We start from the raw sequence: 18,282 nt of genomic DNA, 5'->3' as shown, positions 1-18,282 counted from the left end.
TCAGAGCTTTGTTTTATATCTTCTCTTTGAACAAGATAGAAATTTAGGAGTAACATGGCCTTACAAACCCAACAGTGAGATCTTGAGAGATCCAGCCTACGGCTCTTCAATGGGGTGTCACAGGGTCCCCAGGAAAAAAAATTGTAAATGTAAAATAATAAAATAAATATTCTTGTGAGACATATCACATATTGACGGGGTCGGGTTATGTTAAAAAGTATAAATTGTTATACTTTGTTCATTGGTTCAAAGGTACCCCACACTTCTTTTTTTGTTTGCTTGTTTGTTCTGGTGTATTTTTCATTTGAACTGTTACTCTGCCAGAGTACTCATATTTACAAGATGGCATTGAACGCCCCATTGGTGTATCAGGAAAACTATTTTGTACGTATGTTCCTTGAAGGGGATTGAAGTCGTTCTTTTTTCCACCGCAGCGAAGGGCTAGGAGTAGGAGAGGAGCTGCTGTATGTTTTTGTTATCGAATCGATCTGATTGTGAAATAAAGCATATGCAGTGAGAAAGCAACTCCAGGAGTCATCCCTGCCTTAAAGCTGCAACATTCTTCTGTAGCAATAACAAAGTATAACATAAATTGTTCTGTGGCAATTACACAAGAATATCCAGTAATGTCCCTGCCCACAATTAAACACATTCACTTACCAAAAATCGGGGGCATCTGCTGTGGCAAATGGGTGCAAGCCTTTGACCACAAACTTAGACACTGCTCGGTGACATTAGTCTATCCTGGCCTGAAAGGAGACGCTACCGGTAGACTGCAGCGAGAACTGCCAGCATCTGAGCCAGACTCTGTCTGTCTCTCTCATCATGGTCACCTACATGTACAGTAATGGCAGGTCTTGTAATAAGGCAGATTGCGCTAACATAATATGCACTGTTAGTTGATTATTTACCTGCCGCATTAACGGGAGAGGACGTGCAAACGTTAGCGCTGCTGCTGGGTTGAGAGTCACGAGTCCGGAGCGGAATTAAAAACGCGTGTCATTGCGTGTTTTGTGAGCAAATGCTTTTGCATATTCGTAGTGTTTCCTCCCTTAAATGAAATATCTACTTTGCAAGTTGCCCTGTTGTCATCGGTTCTCATAAAGTATAATCAAACTTTTGAGCGTTTGAGCCGCTTAGGCGCCGTGTTTCCTGCCAGGTAAATGACGCTCCGCAACGTGGTGACGTCATTCGGGGCGACTGGAATCGATAAGGGAATCATTTGCCATTTTTGCAAACGATTCCAAGGAATTGAAACAGTGGGAACCGGTTCTCAACAAGAACCGGTTTTCGATACCCATCCCTACCTATGGATATATAAAACATCTAAAAAGTAGAGCAGTCTGCTCCTCAAACTTCAGGACACAAATGAATGCATTTTTTTGTCTGTCTGTGTGTATGAAGTATTTTATTCATTTCACCAAAGAAAAGTGAGGAACGGCTAATGGACTGAAACATTAACTGAGCTTTATACGAGGCTTTATCTAAGCTCTGAGATCTTCATATTGTTTCTTCTTCTCCTTCTACCACAAGCTAAGGAGAATTAGATGAGATTTGATAAAAACGCCAAATCCAAACTTTCCAGTTAACCTTCCAGGTCTTTATTTGCGTGTATCCCTAATTGCTGGTATTTTAGTTATAGCACTGCTTTTGCTTCTTGTAAAATTGTTGGAGAATGAGGCGAGGGATAATAGACCTTTAGATGAGTAGTTTGTCTTGATCCTGGTTAAAATTACACATGCAGGTTCTCTTTCATGATTTATTACTTTTTTGTGTTTTCAAGCGTGCGCTACCCCTGAAAATATTGCTGGTGCTCTTAGATTGACACCCTGTCACTGTTGTCACAATGTGTGCATTTATTTTCCTGCATCTTTGTGATCTTGAAGTGTCAGTTATACTTGCCTTCATTTTACACCTGCCTCATGTCTGTTTTTTCCCAGAGGCATGAGGGATTGTGTGGGTGTGGGTGTATGTTTGCAAATTGATGAATGTTTCTAAATGAATGGGTCAAGTGAGACGCAAGGTGGTTTTGTCACCAGTGAGAGAACTACTGAGATTGCAGTAAATAAGAATTTCAGCATAATAATGTCTCTTTTCATTTTATGGCAATTATCAGTAATAGCCAATTTTCTGGAGGAAGCTGAAAAAGCTGTTATTGTAACAAACTAACCCAAGGGTTTCCTTAAAGAATGGAGTACTGAAAGTGTAAATGCTCGTACGTTGCCAATATGTTGCAGTAAGACTTGTTGTAGAAACAGAGTGGGGATTTCTGGCACAACTTCACCTACTTTCAAGGTCCAATGAGAAAAACATAAAATTTAGGAGGTTGAAAATCCAGCAACACATTTATCAAGAACAACCTTGCTGCTGACTTTAACACGTTTGGGCTAGTAGCCTTCATCGAGGTAATCACAGAACATATCATAGACAGTATCTTAAATAGCATATGTATTTGATCTGAAGGCATGTTTAAACTTTCAATCATGGTATTCATCCAACATACAACTCCATCAATGAGGCATCAGCAAGGATGGGGACTAGGTCATGTGGTATAAAGTCAATCATTGTCCATAGAAATAGGGAATTTGTTAATAAATAAAGCTTCTATTTACATCTTAAGTTACTTTAATTTTATTTGCTTTGTTTGTTTGTTTTTTTATCTTTTAAAGTCTCCCTAGTTATGGTTTGTGTGACTGTGGATTAAAACCTTAACTTCTCCCTTTCCTATCATCCAGGCTCCTGGAACATCAAGCCTGATGCTCTCTTCCGCCAATATTCCTCCGATTCTGAATAACCAGAACCAACCACCATCCTTCCTGCCACCTGCAGGGTGGGCTCCCTCACTTGCGACATTGAGGAGGTCCTCCCAGGGCACCCTGACCCTGGTACTGGTCCCTACAGTCAATGTTTTGTTCCTTGCCCCGCCTGGGAAGCGGTCATTCACAGCGGCCCACATTGCACGGTTTTCATGACACCTGGACATGAGTAGAACTATTGCTATGCTTAGATGACATTTCTGGTGGGACTCTTAGTAATAACAATAATAATAATGGAGGACACTGTACACAAGCAATAACAACAACAAACATAGCAATTTACAAAATAATAAGGATAAAACGTTGAGCAAATAAATAAAATAAATTAAAGTAGCAGGATGGAAAAATTTATGTGGAATAGGCTAATGTGAACAGGTGAGTTTTGAGTCTGGACGTAAAAAGAGGGAGGGAAGTGATATTTCTTATCTCAGGAGGAAGGGAGTTCCAAAGATGGGGGGCAGAGCAGCAGAAAGCCCTGCGCCCCACGGTGGCTAGCCGGAGGGAAGGGACGGAAAGAGAAAGAGCGGAGGAGGATCTGAGACACAGACAAGGAATGGTGATATGAACCATGTCAGAGAGGTATGAAGGCGAGAGATGATGGGTAGCCTTGAATGTGTACAAAAGTATCTTGAAATTGATGCGGTATTTAACTGGAAGCCAGTGAAGCTGCTGCAGAGCAGGAGTGATGTGGTGCATAGAAGGGGTCCTGGTGATGATCTGAGCAGCAGAGTTCTGGACATGTTGAAGCTGATGGATAGATTTTTGACTAAGACCAAAAAGAAGAGAGTTGCAGTAATCGATCCGGGAAGTGACCGGGTTATGAACAAGGATGGCAGCGGCATGTGGGGAGAGAAAAGGGCGGAGACAATTAAGGTTACGGAGTTGGAAATATGCAGAACAGAATAGAATAGAATTCAACTTTATTGTCATTGCACATGTCACAGGTACAGGGCAACGAAATGCAGTTTGCATCCATCCGAATCAGAATCAGAATCAGAAAGGGGTTTATTGCCAAATGTTGAGCAGGTTTACAAGATTAGGAAATTGCTGCGGTGCTTCAGTGCAAACATAGTGTCATAAATAGCACTTAAATAGTGTCATAAATAGCACTTAAATAGACATGAAAAAATAAAAGTAGGGATAAGAATTAAAAGTGCTACGTAGAAAGATATGTGCATGAGCTATACATGAGATATATACATGAGAATAAGAATTAAGAGTGCTACGTAGAAAGATATATACATGAGTGCAGGTGGTGATCAGTGCCAATCATGGAATGATGCAGTGAACACAGCGTAGGGTCATGTGTTAGTGGCGGGTACAGTCATATGGTTATTGTTCATGTGTCCAACAGCAGAGGGGAAGAAACTGTTCTTATGGCGAGAGGTTCTGGTGCGAATGGACCGGAGCCTCCTGCCTGAGGGGAGCAGGTCAAACAGACTGTGTCCAGGGTGAGAAGGGTCAGCTGAGATCCGAGCTGCACACCGCAATGTCCTGGAGGTGTACAGGTCCTGCAGAGATGGGAGTCTGCAGCCAATCACCTTCTCAGCAGAGCGCACAACACGCTGCAGTCTCTGTTTGTCCCTGATAGTGGCTCCAGCGTACCACACGGTGATGGAGGAGGTGAGGATGGACTCGATGATTGCAGTGTAGAATTGCATCATCGTCCGTGTTGGCAGGTTGAATTTCTTCAGCTGCCTCAGGAAGTACATCCTCCACTGGGCTTTCTTTATGACGGAGGTGATGGTGGGCTCCCACTTCAGGTCCTGGGTGATGGTGGTACCAGGGAAGCGGAATGAGTCCACAGAGGTGATGAGGGTGTCAGTCAGGATGATGGGGGGAGTGGGGCTGTGTGCTTCCTGAAGTCCACAATAATCTCCACTGTCTTCTGGGCATTCAGCACCAGGTTGTTGTGGCTGCACCAGGACACCAGACGTTCAACCTCCCTCCTGTAGGCAGACTCATCCCCGTCAGAGATGAGCCCAATAATGGTGGTGTCATCTGCAAACTTGATTAGCTTGACAGACTGGTGGGTGGAGGTGCAGCAGTTGGTGTACAGGGAGAAGAGTAGAGGAGAAAGAACACAGCCCTGAGGGGAGCCGGTGCTGATGGTCCGGGAGTCCGAGACATTCTTTCCCAGCCTCACATGCTGCTTCCTGTCCGTCAGGAAGTCAGTGATCCACTGGCAGATGGGATCAGGCACATTCATCTGGGAAAGCTTGTCTCGGAGATGGTCTGGAAGGATGGTGTTGAAGGCAGAGCTGAAGTCCACAAACAGGATCCTGGCGTAGGTTCCTGGGGAGTCCAGATGCTGCAGGATGAAGTGTAGGGCCATGTTGATGGCGTCGTCTACAGACCTGTTGGCTCTGTATGCAAACTGCAGGGGGTCCAGGAGGGGGGCCGTAAGGGTCCTGAGATGGGAGAGAACTAGGCGCTCAAAAGACTTCATGACCACAGATGTCAGAGCCACGGGTCTGTAGTCATTTAGTCCAGTGATCCTAGGTTTCTTGGGGACAGGGATTATGGTGGAGGACTTGAAGCAGGCAGGCACATGACATGCCTGCAGTGAGGAGTTGAAAATGCCAGAAAACACTGGGGCCAGCTCGTTTGCAGTGCCTGAGGGTGGCAGGAGACACGCCGTCTGGGCCGGGAGCTTTCCGAGCATTCAGGTTCTTAAACTGCTTCCTCACATCTGCTTCATGAATATGAAGAGTTGTGGTGGGAGGAGGTGGTGTGAAATCCTCTTTTGTGTGGGGTGAGGAGGGGGGTGTTGTAGGTGAACAGTTTGAAGGTGGTGATGGCTCTATGGAGGGGGGAGAGGTGGGGGAATTAGTGTCCAAAGTGCCTCTATTGTTGGGGCCGTTGGAGGTGTGAAGGCTGCCCGATGGCTCGTCAAAACGGCAGTAGAAGTCGTTAAGGGTGTTGGCTAAGAGCAAGTCATCAGTGGAGTGGGGGGTTTTAGGCTTGTAGTTGGTGATATTCCTAAAACCTTTCCACACAGAGGCCGAGTCATTCTCTGAGATCTGCTGCTGCATCTTCTCAGAGCGCTGATGTTTAGCAATGTCCACTTCTTTAGTGAACCTGTACTTGGCCTCTCTGTAGCAGTCCCTGTCTCCGCTTCTGAACGCCTTTCTCTTTTCCAGCCACAGCTTTTCCAGAAGTGCTTTAGCCATGATATAGATATATTACAATATATATTTGCAATATTATAGATATGTAAGTATATTACAGAAATGGGTCTATTGTGGTATGTTATAATGTACACGGTATGAAGTATGTTATGAATGTGCTATAACTATAAGTATGTACAGGCTGTAGTGAGTACAAGCTATGTACAGGATATGAACAGGATATAAATATGAAAAAAAAAAACTATACAGAATATGAAATAAAGAACTATACAGAAATATGAGATAAGATTGTATGCATTACTGGATGTGTATACTAAATATGTTTTTCTACGTGTGTGTGTGTGTGTGTGTGTGTGTGTGTGTGTGTGTGTATACATATGCTGAACATATATGACGTGTTCAGCAGTCTGATGGCCTGGTGGAAGAAGCTGTCTCTCAGTCTGCTGGTACGGGACCGGATGCTGCAGAACCTCCTTCCTGATGGAAGCAGTCTGAACAGTTTATGGCTGGGGTGACTGGAGTCCTTGATGATCCTCCCCGCTTTCCTCAGGCACCGCTTCCTGTAGATGTCTTGGAGGGAGGGAAGCTCACCTCCAATTATCCGTTCAGAGCACCGCACTACTGTCTGGAGAGCTTCCCCGTTGTAAGCGGTGCTGTTGCCGTACCAGGTGGTGATGCATCCAGTGAGGATGCTCTCAGTGGCACAGCGATAGAAGGTCCTGAGGATGCGGGGGCTCATGCCAAATCTTTTCAGTCTCCTGAGAAAGAAGAGGCGCTTTCTTGTCTTTATGTCAGTGGCTTCTATCTCCTCCTTTGGCCAACTTATACCAGCAGGGTACTTGATCACGGGCAGGGCGTAGGTCTTGATAGCCCGGATCTTGTTTTTACCGTTCAGCTGACTCCTCAGGACTTGCCTGACCCTCTGCAGGTACTTGGTGGTTGCAGTTTTCCTAGCGACCTCTTCCTGGTTCCCATTTGCCTGCGGGATCCCCAGGTACTTGTAACTGTCCTCTATGTCTGCAATGTTGCCTTCTGGTAGTTTGATCCCCTCAGTTCTGACTACCTTCCCTCTCTTTGTTACCATTCGACTACATTTCTCCAGTACGAACGACATTCCAATGTCATTGCTGTATAGCCTGGTAGTGTGGATCAGTGAATCGATGTCTTGTTCACTCTTGGCATACAGCTTGATGTCATCCATGTACAGGAGGTGGCTGACAACTGCTCCGTTCTGTAGTCGGTATCCGTAGCCAGTCTTGTTAACAGTGTTGGGTAAGTTACTTTAAAATAGTAACTTAGTTACATTACTAGTTACTTGCCTACTGGTGTTGGCCAGAGGGGCCGATGGCGCGATATGGCAGCCTCGCTTCTGTCAGTCTGCCCCAGGGCAGCTGTGGCTACAACTGTAGCTGCCTCCACCAGTGTGTGAATGTGAGAGTGAATGAATAGTGGTATTGTAAAGCGCTTTGGGTGCCTTGAAAAGTGCTATATAAATCCAATCCATTATTATTATTATTATTACTTCTCTCAAAAGTAACTCAGTTACTTCAAGTTACTCGTTACTTTCAAAGTAACTAGTTACTAGGGAAAGTAACTTTGGTTTTACTCAGAATTCTCTTGTTAAGGTGTTTCTTCCATAACTTTGCCAGTCTTCTAAAGAATCAGAATCAGAATCAGAATACTTTATTGATCCCTGGGGGAAATTATTTTTTGTTACAGTGCTCCATTTTAAACCAACATTAAGACAAGACAGACAATACACTAACTAAGAATAGTACAATATATACATATATATACATACATACATAAGTCACTTATAAATAAATATTTGGAAAAGAAACATGTGTAGCTGTAGCAGCAAACAGTGTGTTAAGTGGATGCGTTGTACAGGGAGATGGCCACAGGCAGGAATGATTTCCTGTGTCGTTCAGTGGTGCTTTTCGGTAATCTCAGTCTCTCACTGAACGAGCTCCTGTGACTGACCAGCATGTCATGGAGTGGGTGGGAGGTGTTATCCAACATTGTCTTTATCTTGGACAGCATCCGCCTCTCCGACACCACCTTGAGGGAGTCCAGCTCCATCCCCACAACATTGCTGGCCTTACGGATCAGTTTATTAAGTCTGTTGGCATCTGCGACCCTCAGCCTGCTCCCCCAGCATGCAACAGCATAGAGGATCGCACTGGCCACAACAGACTCATAGAAAATCCTCAGCATTTTCTGGCAGATGTTGAAGGACCTAGCTTGCTTACTTGCCACAGTGCACTGTGCCACCTACCAACAGAAAGGAAAAGATAATGTGCATATTTCCACGAGAGAAATCCCACGCCTGGACCGTCATTGACTGCTGCCATGATTCTAGCCTACGTCACAGCGTCATGTGCGCCTTTTACATCCAACACAAAAACTGCAGTCGTGGTGCTTTCGATTGTACTCAGAACTCGAAAATTCTGCCCTCTGAATAGGAAGATGTAGGCAACACCAGACTGCAGATGAGCTGCATACAGGGCTGGACTGGGACAGAAAATAGTCCCGGGCATTTTGACCAGAGACTAGCCAACCATTATAGGAAAAATCATAAAGCCTTTGAATGAAAATAAACACTGTTGTGACAGTGATGTTCACTGTTTTGATGGTATATATGCATCAATCTATCAATCGTTTGTTGTAAGATTCAGATAATTATTTTTTAAAAGCGAGACATTTTAAATGAGAATAAGAAAGAAAAGTATTTCTTTGTGCCCCCCTTTGCCTGTTAATGCCCCACATGGACCCCTGGCAACACTTTGCTAGATCCGCACCTGCACAGTTACCAGCTGTCAGCTACTTAGTGTCATGGTCCTGGGCCATGTGGGCCCAGTATTCTTAGTTTTCATGTATTTTTGTATTTTGTTCTTTATTTAGGCCATGCTTCCTGGGTTGATCTGTTACGTTGTTCCTTATGTGTTTTCCCTTCGTGACTCTTACCCCCTGTGTGCCCCTCTGTGTATTTATGAGCCCTCGTCTCTCTTTGTGCTTTATTCTATGTTTTCCCCAGCCCGTTATGTCTGCGTTCTCCCCGTGCTCTCTCTCCTCCTGTTTGAACCTCTGTGTACTTCCTGCTTTACTTTGCCCATCTTCCATCAGTGTTACGTTCACTCCTGCCCTGTCTTGTTATGATTATCAGTGTCACCTGTGTTCCCCGTGTGCATCCACTTCCCCTGATCTTCCCTCATGTGTATTTAGTCTCTGTGTTTCGTACAGTCTGTGTCGCATCGTCTGTGTTCTCACCTCCATGTTTTCACGCCATAATAAAGGCTCGCTTTCTGTTAAGTCCACTCCCGTCTACTAGCTTGTGTATGCACCTGGGTCCATCACACACACCACCGCACGGCCTGTCTCTGCAGACCGTGACAGTACGACGCGACCATGTCGGACCCAGCAACACAAGAGAGGGAGATCCTCCAGACGGTGGAGTCGCTATGTGGTAGATGGCTGCGGTGCTCCGGAGAGGAGGAACGGGAGGAGTTGGCCCGCCAAGTGGGAGTATGCGTGTCTGTGTTTCCCTGGCTATGGGAGGCACTACACCCGCTGATCACCGACCTTCTCGTCACCGCTCTCCAACTCCGTCCGCAGCCACGGCTGCCTAGTGTGCAGGCTATGCCGCCAGAGCCCTGCTGTTGTCCCGTTTCCCCGCTGCTTCGCGAGCCAGAAGCAGTTGCAGTTGGAACGGTGAGGCTCGCCACCGACACACCTTCCGCTCGCGCCCCGTCGGCTTCCGCGTCTTCACCGCGGTCTGGCCGCACGGCGTGGCGCACGGAGACGACGGAGGCCATGGACTTTGGCGAGGAAGAGCGGCAGCAGGTGTTACGGGCTTATTGGGAGGACGAGCTCCGGTGGAAGCCCTGGCTCATCTCGGAGCAGGACCTCTCACCTGCTGCACAGCCTACCAGCCGCTCGCCGTCTCCAATCCGCTTAGACTTTACTTCGCCTGCCTCATTTCTGGCAAGGATGTGGGCGGACGACCGGGAGATCGCCGCTACATCACCCCCTGCATTGGTGCCATCAGCGCCCATCGCGCCAGCTACCAGAAGGGGGCGGCGCCGGCGCCGCCGTGGCACCGCATTAACTCCGGTGAGTGACTGCGTTTTCGTGCCTCACGTCCCCTCTATGAAGCAGAGTGAGATGAGCATTGATTTGCCGGGGCCGGACACTATGACTGAATCGTGTTCGGAGACTGACAGTACGGTGTTTAGTTGTTTAGAAAGACCTACTAAGGAAATCATGGAGCCCGGTCTCTGTGAGCAGCAGCAAGCAGCTTGCACCCACGTAGAGGAGGAGCTCCGGGGAAAGCCGTGGCCTACCCCCGATTGTCAGCACATCTTTCGGGGAACACGCCTGGCTCTCGGGGGCCCTCGGAGCCGCCAGGGTCTGCAGCCTCTCACAACTCAGTTAGCTCCCTCGCAGCCCTTCACAGCTCAGTTAGCTCCCTCGCAGCCACCCTCAGTTCAGTTAGCTCCCTCGCAGCCACCCTCAGTTCAGTTAGCTCCCTCGCAGCCACCCTCAGTTCAGTCTCCAGTGCCGCCTGTAGCGCAGGCCCCAGTAGCTCCAGTGCCGCCTGTAGCGCAGGCCCCAGTAGCTCCTGTAGCCCAGTCCCCGATAGCAGTACGGTCCGCTGGTCAGCTTAACATTCAGCCAGGGGTCTCAAATCTCTCTGGCTCTGCATCAGCTCCTGCTGGGAGCTCGGATGAGCTCATCCAGGACTCCGCGGCTCCCACGCCGCCACCTACCTCGTCAGCTGGAGGGTCCGAGGGGCCCGTTCAGCCTCCTGTCTCCGCTGGAGGGTCCGAGGGGCCCGTTCAGCCTTCTGTCTCCGCTGGAGGGTCCGAGGGGCCCGTTCAGCCTCCTGTCTCCGCTGGAGGGTCCGAGGGGCCCGTTCAGCAACCTTCCTCGTCAGCTGGGGGTTCTGGAGAACCGCACCAGCCTCATGCCACGTCAGCTGGAGGGTCCGAGGGGCCCGTTCAGCCTTCTGTCTCCGCTGGAGGGTCCGAGGGGCCCGTTCAGCCTCCTGTCTCAGCTGGAGGGCCCGAGGAGCCCGTCCGGCCTCACGCCTCGTCTGCTGGAGGGCCCGAGGAGCCCGTCCAGCACCATGCCACATCAGCTGGAGGGCCCGAGGAGCCCATCCAGCCACCTTCTGCTACGCCTGGTCCAGCCTGTGCTTCGTCTGCTGCAGCTCCGGCCTGTGCTTCGTCTGCTGCAGCTCCGGCCTGTGCTTCGTCAGCTGCAGCTCCGGCCTGTGCTTCGTCAGCTGCAGCTCCGGCCTGTGCTTCGTCAGCTGCAGCCTCAGAGCCGTCATCCTCGCCTGGTCCGGCTCCGGCTTCAGCCTCAGAGTCTTCGTCTGCTGCAGCCTCAGAGTCTTCGTCTGCTGCAGCCTCAGAGTCTTCGTCTGCTGCAGCCTCAGAGTCTTCGTCTGCTGCAGCCTCAGCCTGTGCTTCGCCTGGTCCCGCCTCAGCCTGTGCTTCGTCTGGTCCCGCCTTGACTGGTCCCGCCTCGACTGGTCCTGTGCCCACCGGGCCTCGGCCAGTACGCCTGACACTGGAGAGCCGCCGCTGCCTTGCGCGCTGCCGGCCCCCTGAACTGCTTCGCCGCCGCCGCTGCCTTGCGCGCGGCCGGCCCCCTGAACTGCTTCGCCGCCGCCGCTGCCTTGCGCGCGGCCGGCCCCCTGAACTGCTTCGCCGCTGCCGCTGCCTTCTGCGCGGCCGGCCCCCTGAACTGCTCCGCCTTCGCCGCCGCCGCTGCCTTCCGCGCGGTCGGCCTCCAGATCTGTTCTGTCACCGTGGCCACCTTTCCTGTGGCCGGCCTCCGGAACGGTTGGACTGGACTTTTGTGTTGTCGCCTCTCGGGTTGGCCTTCGGGCCTCTTTGGACATTCGCCTTCCTGTTCTGGACTCTTTTGTGTATTTGTGGACTCAGTTTTGTTCTCGTGCTCCTTGTTTTTGGTTCGTTTTGTTCCCTCCGTCCTGGTCCCCCGCCTCCCGCCCTGGGTGGGGTGTTTTCTGTTTCGCTTGTGTTTTGTTTCTCGGGTTTGGGCTGTCGGGAGCCAGCCCTTTAGGGGGGGGTGGTGTCATGGTCCTGGGCCATGTGGGCCCAGTATTCTTAGTTTTCATGTATTTTTGTATTTTGTTCTTTATTTAGGCCATGCTTCCTGGGTTGATCTGTTACGTTGTTCCTTATGTGTTTTCCCTTCGTGACTCTTACCCCCTGTGTGCCCCTCTGTGTATTTATGAGCCCTCGTCTCTCTTTGTGCTTTATTCTATGTTTTCCCCAGCCCGTTATGTCTGCGTTCTCCCCGTGCTCTCTCTCCTCCTGTTTGAACCTCTGTGTACTTCCTGCTTTACTTTGCCCATCTCCCATCAGTGTTACGTTCACTCCTGCCGTGTCTTGTTATGATTATCAGTGTCACCTGTGTTCCCCGTGTGCATCCACTTCCCCTGATCTTCCCTCATGTGTATTTAGTCTCTGTGTTTCGTACAGTCTGTGTCGCGTCGTCTGTGTTCTCACCTCCATGTTTTCACGCCATAATAAAGGCTCGCTTTCTGTTAAGTCCACTCCCGTCTACTAGCTTGTGTATGCACCTGGGTCCATCACACACACCACCGCACGGCCTGTCTCTGCAGACCGTGACACTTAGAAAAGGATCCTGGTGTTATTTGTCTCTTAGAAACAGTTCATAACTTCCCTTCAACTCATTCATGTCACCTAAAAGGTAAACCTGTTTCTCCATCACCTGTTCAGCTCTGATGAACAGGTGACAAACTGTTCCTTTTCACCTCAATAAGAAACGCGTAATATTTTCTCTGAATACCAGACGGGACGGTTGGCAACTCTAATAACTTATGAACAATATAAAGTTCAACATCATTAACTTCATAGCACCCACCCAGCTGTATAGAAACTCCGTCATGCTAGCTAGCACGCAGTATGGAAAAAGTCAGAATAATGAAAATAAACTCCACCTAAACTTGGTTTATATCTGACCAAGAGAGACTGCAGGTCATAACTTCTTTTTTTTTTTTTTTTTTTTTTTTGCCTGTCCCGTTTGGCTCTTTTGCCATCAGAATTGTTGTCTAAAGGCAAAGAAAGATGCCCAACGGATTTACTTTACCAAATTGACCATCCCAGCCTTGCCGTAATGGTCCATTTGATTCACCTTTTATTGTTTATTTTATTTTCACTTACTGAATACGGGACAGACTTGACTGGGGGAAAGAAGGGGAGAAAGAAAGAGGGAAAGAGAAACAGCTGAGAAGAGGGACGGGGAGAAGGGCAAAAACCAAAAACCAACAGAATGAGCAGACAAAAAAAAAAAAAAAAAAAATGCATCCATCAATCACCTGGATCACCTGTTGAGAAAGAAAAAAGAAAACAAGCAGAAGAGAACAAGAGTAATAGAATAAACAACATCACAATGATATATGGGAATATGACAGTAAATACTAAATATTAAACATTATTGTGCAGCACGTAAGATCAACAGAACACAGTGTGCTTTGAGGTAGGAGCCAAAAAGGGTGTAGTTTGTGGGTGTGATCACCCGTGTGTACACCTGTGAGCATGGACGCGCTTGTTTTTTTGTTTTTTTTAAAGGTTCCTTCATGTAATGATCTGCTAGAGGGTGTGGGGGGGCCACAGCCCCGTCCTCCAGGGCAAAATTATGATCTAAGGATTTAAGGATGGGCCCAACATATCCCAGATTTCACAGCGCGGTGGTGGTGTGGATAATTTTGCCAAAAAAACGGCGGAAGCGGAGCCGCTGAAGAGTAAACTTTCAGAAGTAAGTACTGAATATTATGTCACTTATTTATGCGCAAATGTTTTTATAATGAAGAACATTAAAACATTACTGTTGGCCACATATCGGGAAAGTTATGTGACATTAGCGATGTTTGTACTAACTTGGTTTTAAAGCCTTTACTTCAAAATATACGCCGTTCAATAGTTGACCTTAATCTTACTGAGAATGTGATGATTTTATGGATAATTAAAGTCAGTCATATATCCACAAACACAACAGGCTGAAAGTCAGTGATGCTGCTCGGTTTGCAGTCCTGAATATCACGGCACAAGCAGGATTCACTGCACTGTTAATGTTAGCTACGTTATATTGCTGCCTCTGTTCGGTGGTGTTGAGCCAAACGGACTTTAACGTGTGTTTGAACGAGCTGACGGTTCACTCGTTAAGCTGAAAGAAAGATGCTTTAATCACAGGAGTCACACATGTGTCCACTGTACCATCTGGGAACTCTTTTTGTTTCGTAATAACACAAACACTAAATCCTCCTTCTTTTGTGCTGTTTTGCAGCAGTGTGTACACCTGAGACTGTCACCTGTCTGTCTGTCCTGCACTCTCTCTCTGTTTCTTTCTCTCTGATTGTGTAATAAAAGTATGAACATTCATTTATAAGTTACACTTGTGTTTGAATCCTGCAGCTTATCACACATTTGATTTCCATGTGTGACGACTGCAAGTGTCCAGAGTGAGGACAGACTGAGGGACCCACTGCTGCACATCATCTGTGAGGCTTTGCACCCCTGATGATCCACCAGGACAAACTCAGCAGTGTGTGAGGAAGAGGAGGAGGAAGAGCCAGCAGCAGCTGACAGATGGAGAGAATAGACAGACTGTTCCCTGTTTGTGAAGGACTGCTAGAAAAGTTTAGAATCACTAATTGTCTGTCCTGAATCAGTCTTATTAGGTAATGTTCAAATAATTTTATCCTCCCAGTGTTTTCAGTGTGGGAGGAAGTACTCAGCGCCTTCAAGTTACACACTATGAAAGGCAGCAACAAGTTTAATGTTCAGAAACCTAAAGTATGTATCAGCAGCAGAATGGAGCTAAAAATAAATGTTGGTTTCAGTTCTATGAAGCTTTGAGTATTTTGGATCAGCAGCTGCTGTGTTTGTTGCATCATATTGCTGTAATTGTAATATATGCTTTATATATTCTTTATATATTCTGAGGTAAGTTGATCTATAGTGTTACATCTTATTCTATAAGGATGTTATGTGTTTGTAGACTTTCTGCCCAGTTTGACCCATTTTGTCACGGACCCGGCTCTGGAGGACTCAGGGGTCCGTGAGCAAATCAAATCAAATCAAATCACTTTTATTGTCACATCACATGTGCAGGTACATTGGTACAGCACATGTGAGTGAAATTCTTGTGTGCGAGCTTCACAAGCAACAGAGTTGTGCAAAATACAATAATGTAAACAAGCAAAATAAAAGAATGGCTACATCTGAAACTAATAAATATATGTACAATATATAATAGTATAGCAGGATGTATTATTATTATTATTATTATTATTATTATTATTATTAGTGTTGTTGTTATTTGGGGATCTGTTTTTCTGCACTATGCTGTTTCCACTCATATGTAGAGGCACGGTGTGTACATGTGTGGCTGGAGGATGGAGAACAGCCACATGCAGGCCTGATGGGTGTGGCCCTGCAGGAGGACTGGCCACACCTGAAGTTCCTGCCACACACCTGTTGGTGATCAGGGCTCATCGGGGGAGCTACTTAGGAGAGTGTTGGAGCTCCCACCGGCGCGGGATCATTAAGCTAAGACTCCAAGTCAGTGTGTAGTATACTACACACTGACTTGGAGTCTTAGCTTAAGTAGGAAGTGCGCATTGTGTGTGCGCGCGGGTTCAGTGTTTAACGGCTGCTTCTGTATTGTCCTGCAGGTGGAACGAGGGACCAGAAGGGCAGCACGCACAGGGTGTGCAGAAACACAACTGCCGGGAGCACGAGCACGGACGTCGGAGGGGAACACACATATGGGAGTCTAGGGAGCAAAGGGGATTTATTGGGCATCTGTTATCTTCACTGTAAATAAAGTGCACTGTTTGCATCGCAGAGTCTGCGTTTTGGGTCCTCATTCCCCCATAGCCCCACGGTCGGCCAGCCAGACCGTGACAGATTTAGCAGAAGTCAGCCTGTTTAAGGCTCTGATATCTATTCTGTATGACTTAAAGCAGTTATGACATGGTCTGATTTTCTCACCCAATAAAGGAATATTCAATATATCAGTCTACTCTTCATTTTATCAGAAACAGTTATCACAGCTTGTACATTTTCTTTTTATAAATATATGTAAGCAATGAGCCAAATTTAGTAATGCCAACATACTGAAGGAACAACATTTGTCTCTTATATATGATACACCTATATATGCACTGTCAAAGATACTTGTCTTTGAGTGAAGATTTAAGGTGATAAGACATATAAATAACTGCAACTTGAATCTGTACTGAGGCTGACACAGAGTTCATGTTCACTGCTGTAATAGCTAATAATGATTAATATAATAACTATAATATTGGCCATATTATATTTACATTACCAAAGTGATATGACTTTAGTCTCATGAACAACATTAGCTAATTGTTATTTACTAGCTAATCTTAAATAACTGTTCAGTACAGAAATGAAGCCCAAAAATCATGTTTTACTGTCCTGTGGTCTCAGCCTCAGATACTTATCAAATCACACAAAGCTCTTGTAGAAACAAACAAACAAATTAACAAAATATGTTCTCCCTCATTTCTGTCAAACAAAGTTGTATGACACGTTTCCAGCGGTTAGTATCATGGTTGCTAGGCAACCTGGGAAGCGCGACGGAGACTAGACCGTCCCATACAGACAAACTTGCCGTTTATTTTGCAAATCGAGCTCAACACTGCCCCTGGCGTCCTGGAGCACTTCTGTTGTGTTTTGGAATTTGCATGAGTTTTGGAGTTTGCAAGTGTTTTGGATTTTGCAAGTGTTTTGGAATTTGCAAGTGTTTTGGAGTTTGCAAGTGTTTTGGAGTTTGTACGTGCTTTGTCTCTAGGGGCCACGGTACCTAAGGACCCCAAAGCGCTTTACATATCCAGTCATCCACCCATTCACGCACACATTCACACACTGGTGATGGCAAGCTACATTGTAGCCACAGCCACCCTGGGGCGCACTGACAGAGGCGAGGCTGCCGGACACTGGCGCCACCGGGCCCTCTGACCACCACCAGCAGGCAACAGGTGAAGTGTCTTGCCCAAGGACACAACAACCGAGACTGTCCAAGCCGGGGTTCGAACTGGCAACCTTCAGTGTTGTCCGCCACATCCCCATTGAGTTCCTGATGAAGGCTCTCAGGGTCCTGTTGATCTTCTAGGCAGGATACTTTGGTGTCACGGTTCGATATTTTTTCGATACAAAAAAAAATGTTCATGCCTTTTTAATTTGTCATTTATTAAATTTTCACGGCACATTCCGCACCACATCTCTGTGCGTTCATCATTTGAAGACAGCTCACCTCCTGCAACTACTTTTCCGAGAATACGTGCTTCTTTTGTGGTTCGGACTCCTTCTGACATTTCTTTGGAGGTGGAGGAACATCACAGTAATTGCTTAAAGGAGCTTGCTTCTTCGACATCTTTAAGAGTTCTAAACAAATGTCTGTCCTCCTCCTGAAAATCTTATGTAAGCAAACACGCATTGCAACTTCTTATCTTGTGCACCTTTTTTATTTCGACAGCGAATGTGCACCTGCGGACCACTTATGTGCAGCCCTGGTTATTTAGCTCGTCATATTGCAGCCACAGAAATTCTTTTGTCCATGAAACCATAAAGCTGCACTTTCTTTTTGCCTTATAGTCTGATTTGTCATAACTTTTCTGTTTTGTGGTAAGCTTTTCTTTTGCTGTCACTTCTTCACCCTGACCTGTCTTATTTGGCTCAGCAGAACTAAAATATATATCCTGCTTCTTTTACACACACACTCACATAACGCTCAGCGATTCTCTGTGCAATCAACCTCTCACATGTTTAAGCTTGCTGCGGGAGAGTTCACTTGTCATGTTTGCATAGTAAGCTAACGATTAATAAGACGATGTCAGAGGAATTGGTGCACAAATTATCATCACTCACCAATCAGTGCTGTCGCTCTCTATACACAGTTCGCACGATTGCAGAGTGAAAGCAAAAACCAAGCGCAAATTCAAACGCGACTTCAATATGTCACATATTGACAGTGGCTCACCGATGCCAATGACATAATTACCCAGTTACATTTCCGAAAGAATGCAAAAGCATTGACATATATTTTTCCTTCCTACGATAGATTTTGGTAGCCCGACTGGAAAAATCGATAGCCCCAGGACGTCGGGCTAGCGATTTTGCGAGCCCTGTATCTGATTGAGGAATCTCTCATCTTTGGAAAAGAGAGTTTATTACAGAGAAATGGCTCTTTCCAAAATAAAAGCTCTACTATACGCTTCTTCTGGGCTATATTCTCAGCAGCACATTAAA

At 46.7% G+C, this 18,282-nt stretch overlaps 1 protein-coding gene and 2 long non-coding RNA genes across 3 annotated transcripts in view; 1 reads left to right on the top strand and 2 right to left on the bottom strand.

Moving 5' to 3' along the window:
- Positions 1 to 482: 482 nt before the first annotated feature.
- On the bottom strand, positions 483 to 1,212 carry LOC309709732. Its single transcript, XR_014277589.1, has 2 exons — positions 912 to 1,212; positions 483 to 833 (listed from the first exon to the last, which is right to left on the bottom strand). It is a non-coding gene; the product is annotated as an uncharacterized lncRNA (long non-coding RNA).
- A 6,356-nt stretch (positions 1,213 to 7,568) lies between these two features.
- Positions 7,569 to 18,282, bottom strand: part of LOC309710153 — a 37,390-nt gene continuing 26,676 nt past the window's right edge. The window contains exon 3 of the long non-coding RNA XR_014277667.1: positions 7,569 to 8,221. This is a non-coding gene — a long non-coding RNA (uncharacterized lncRNA). The remainder of the gene's footprint in view (positions 8,222 to 18,282) is intronic.
- LOC309711649 (uncharacterized protein) lies at positions 9,356 to 15,882 on the top strand (the record flags this gene model as incomplete). Its single annotated transcript, XM_082542073.1, has 4 exons — positions 9,356 to 10,060; positions 10,205 to 11,394; positions 15,678 to 15,751; positions 15,851 to 15,882. 4 exons carry the CDS (start codon positions 9,356 to 9,358, stop codon positions 15,880 to 15,882), a joined length of 2,001 nt encoding a protein of 666 aa, XP_082398199.1.

Source organism: Aulonocara stuartgranti, assembly GCF_965226115.1.
Source record: "Aulonocara stuartgranti genome assembly, chromosome: 7".
Taxonomy (NCBI): Eukaryota; Metazoa; Chordata; class Actinopteri; order Cichliformes; family Cichlidae; genus Aulonocara; species Aulonocara stuartgranti.
The sequence above is the reverse complement of the archived record's forward strand: the minus strand, read 5'-3'. Positions and strand labels throughout refer to the sequence as shown.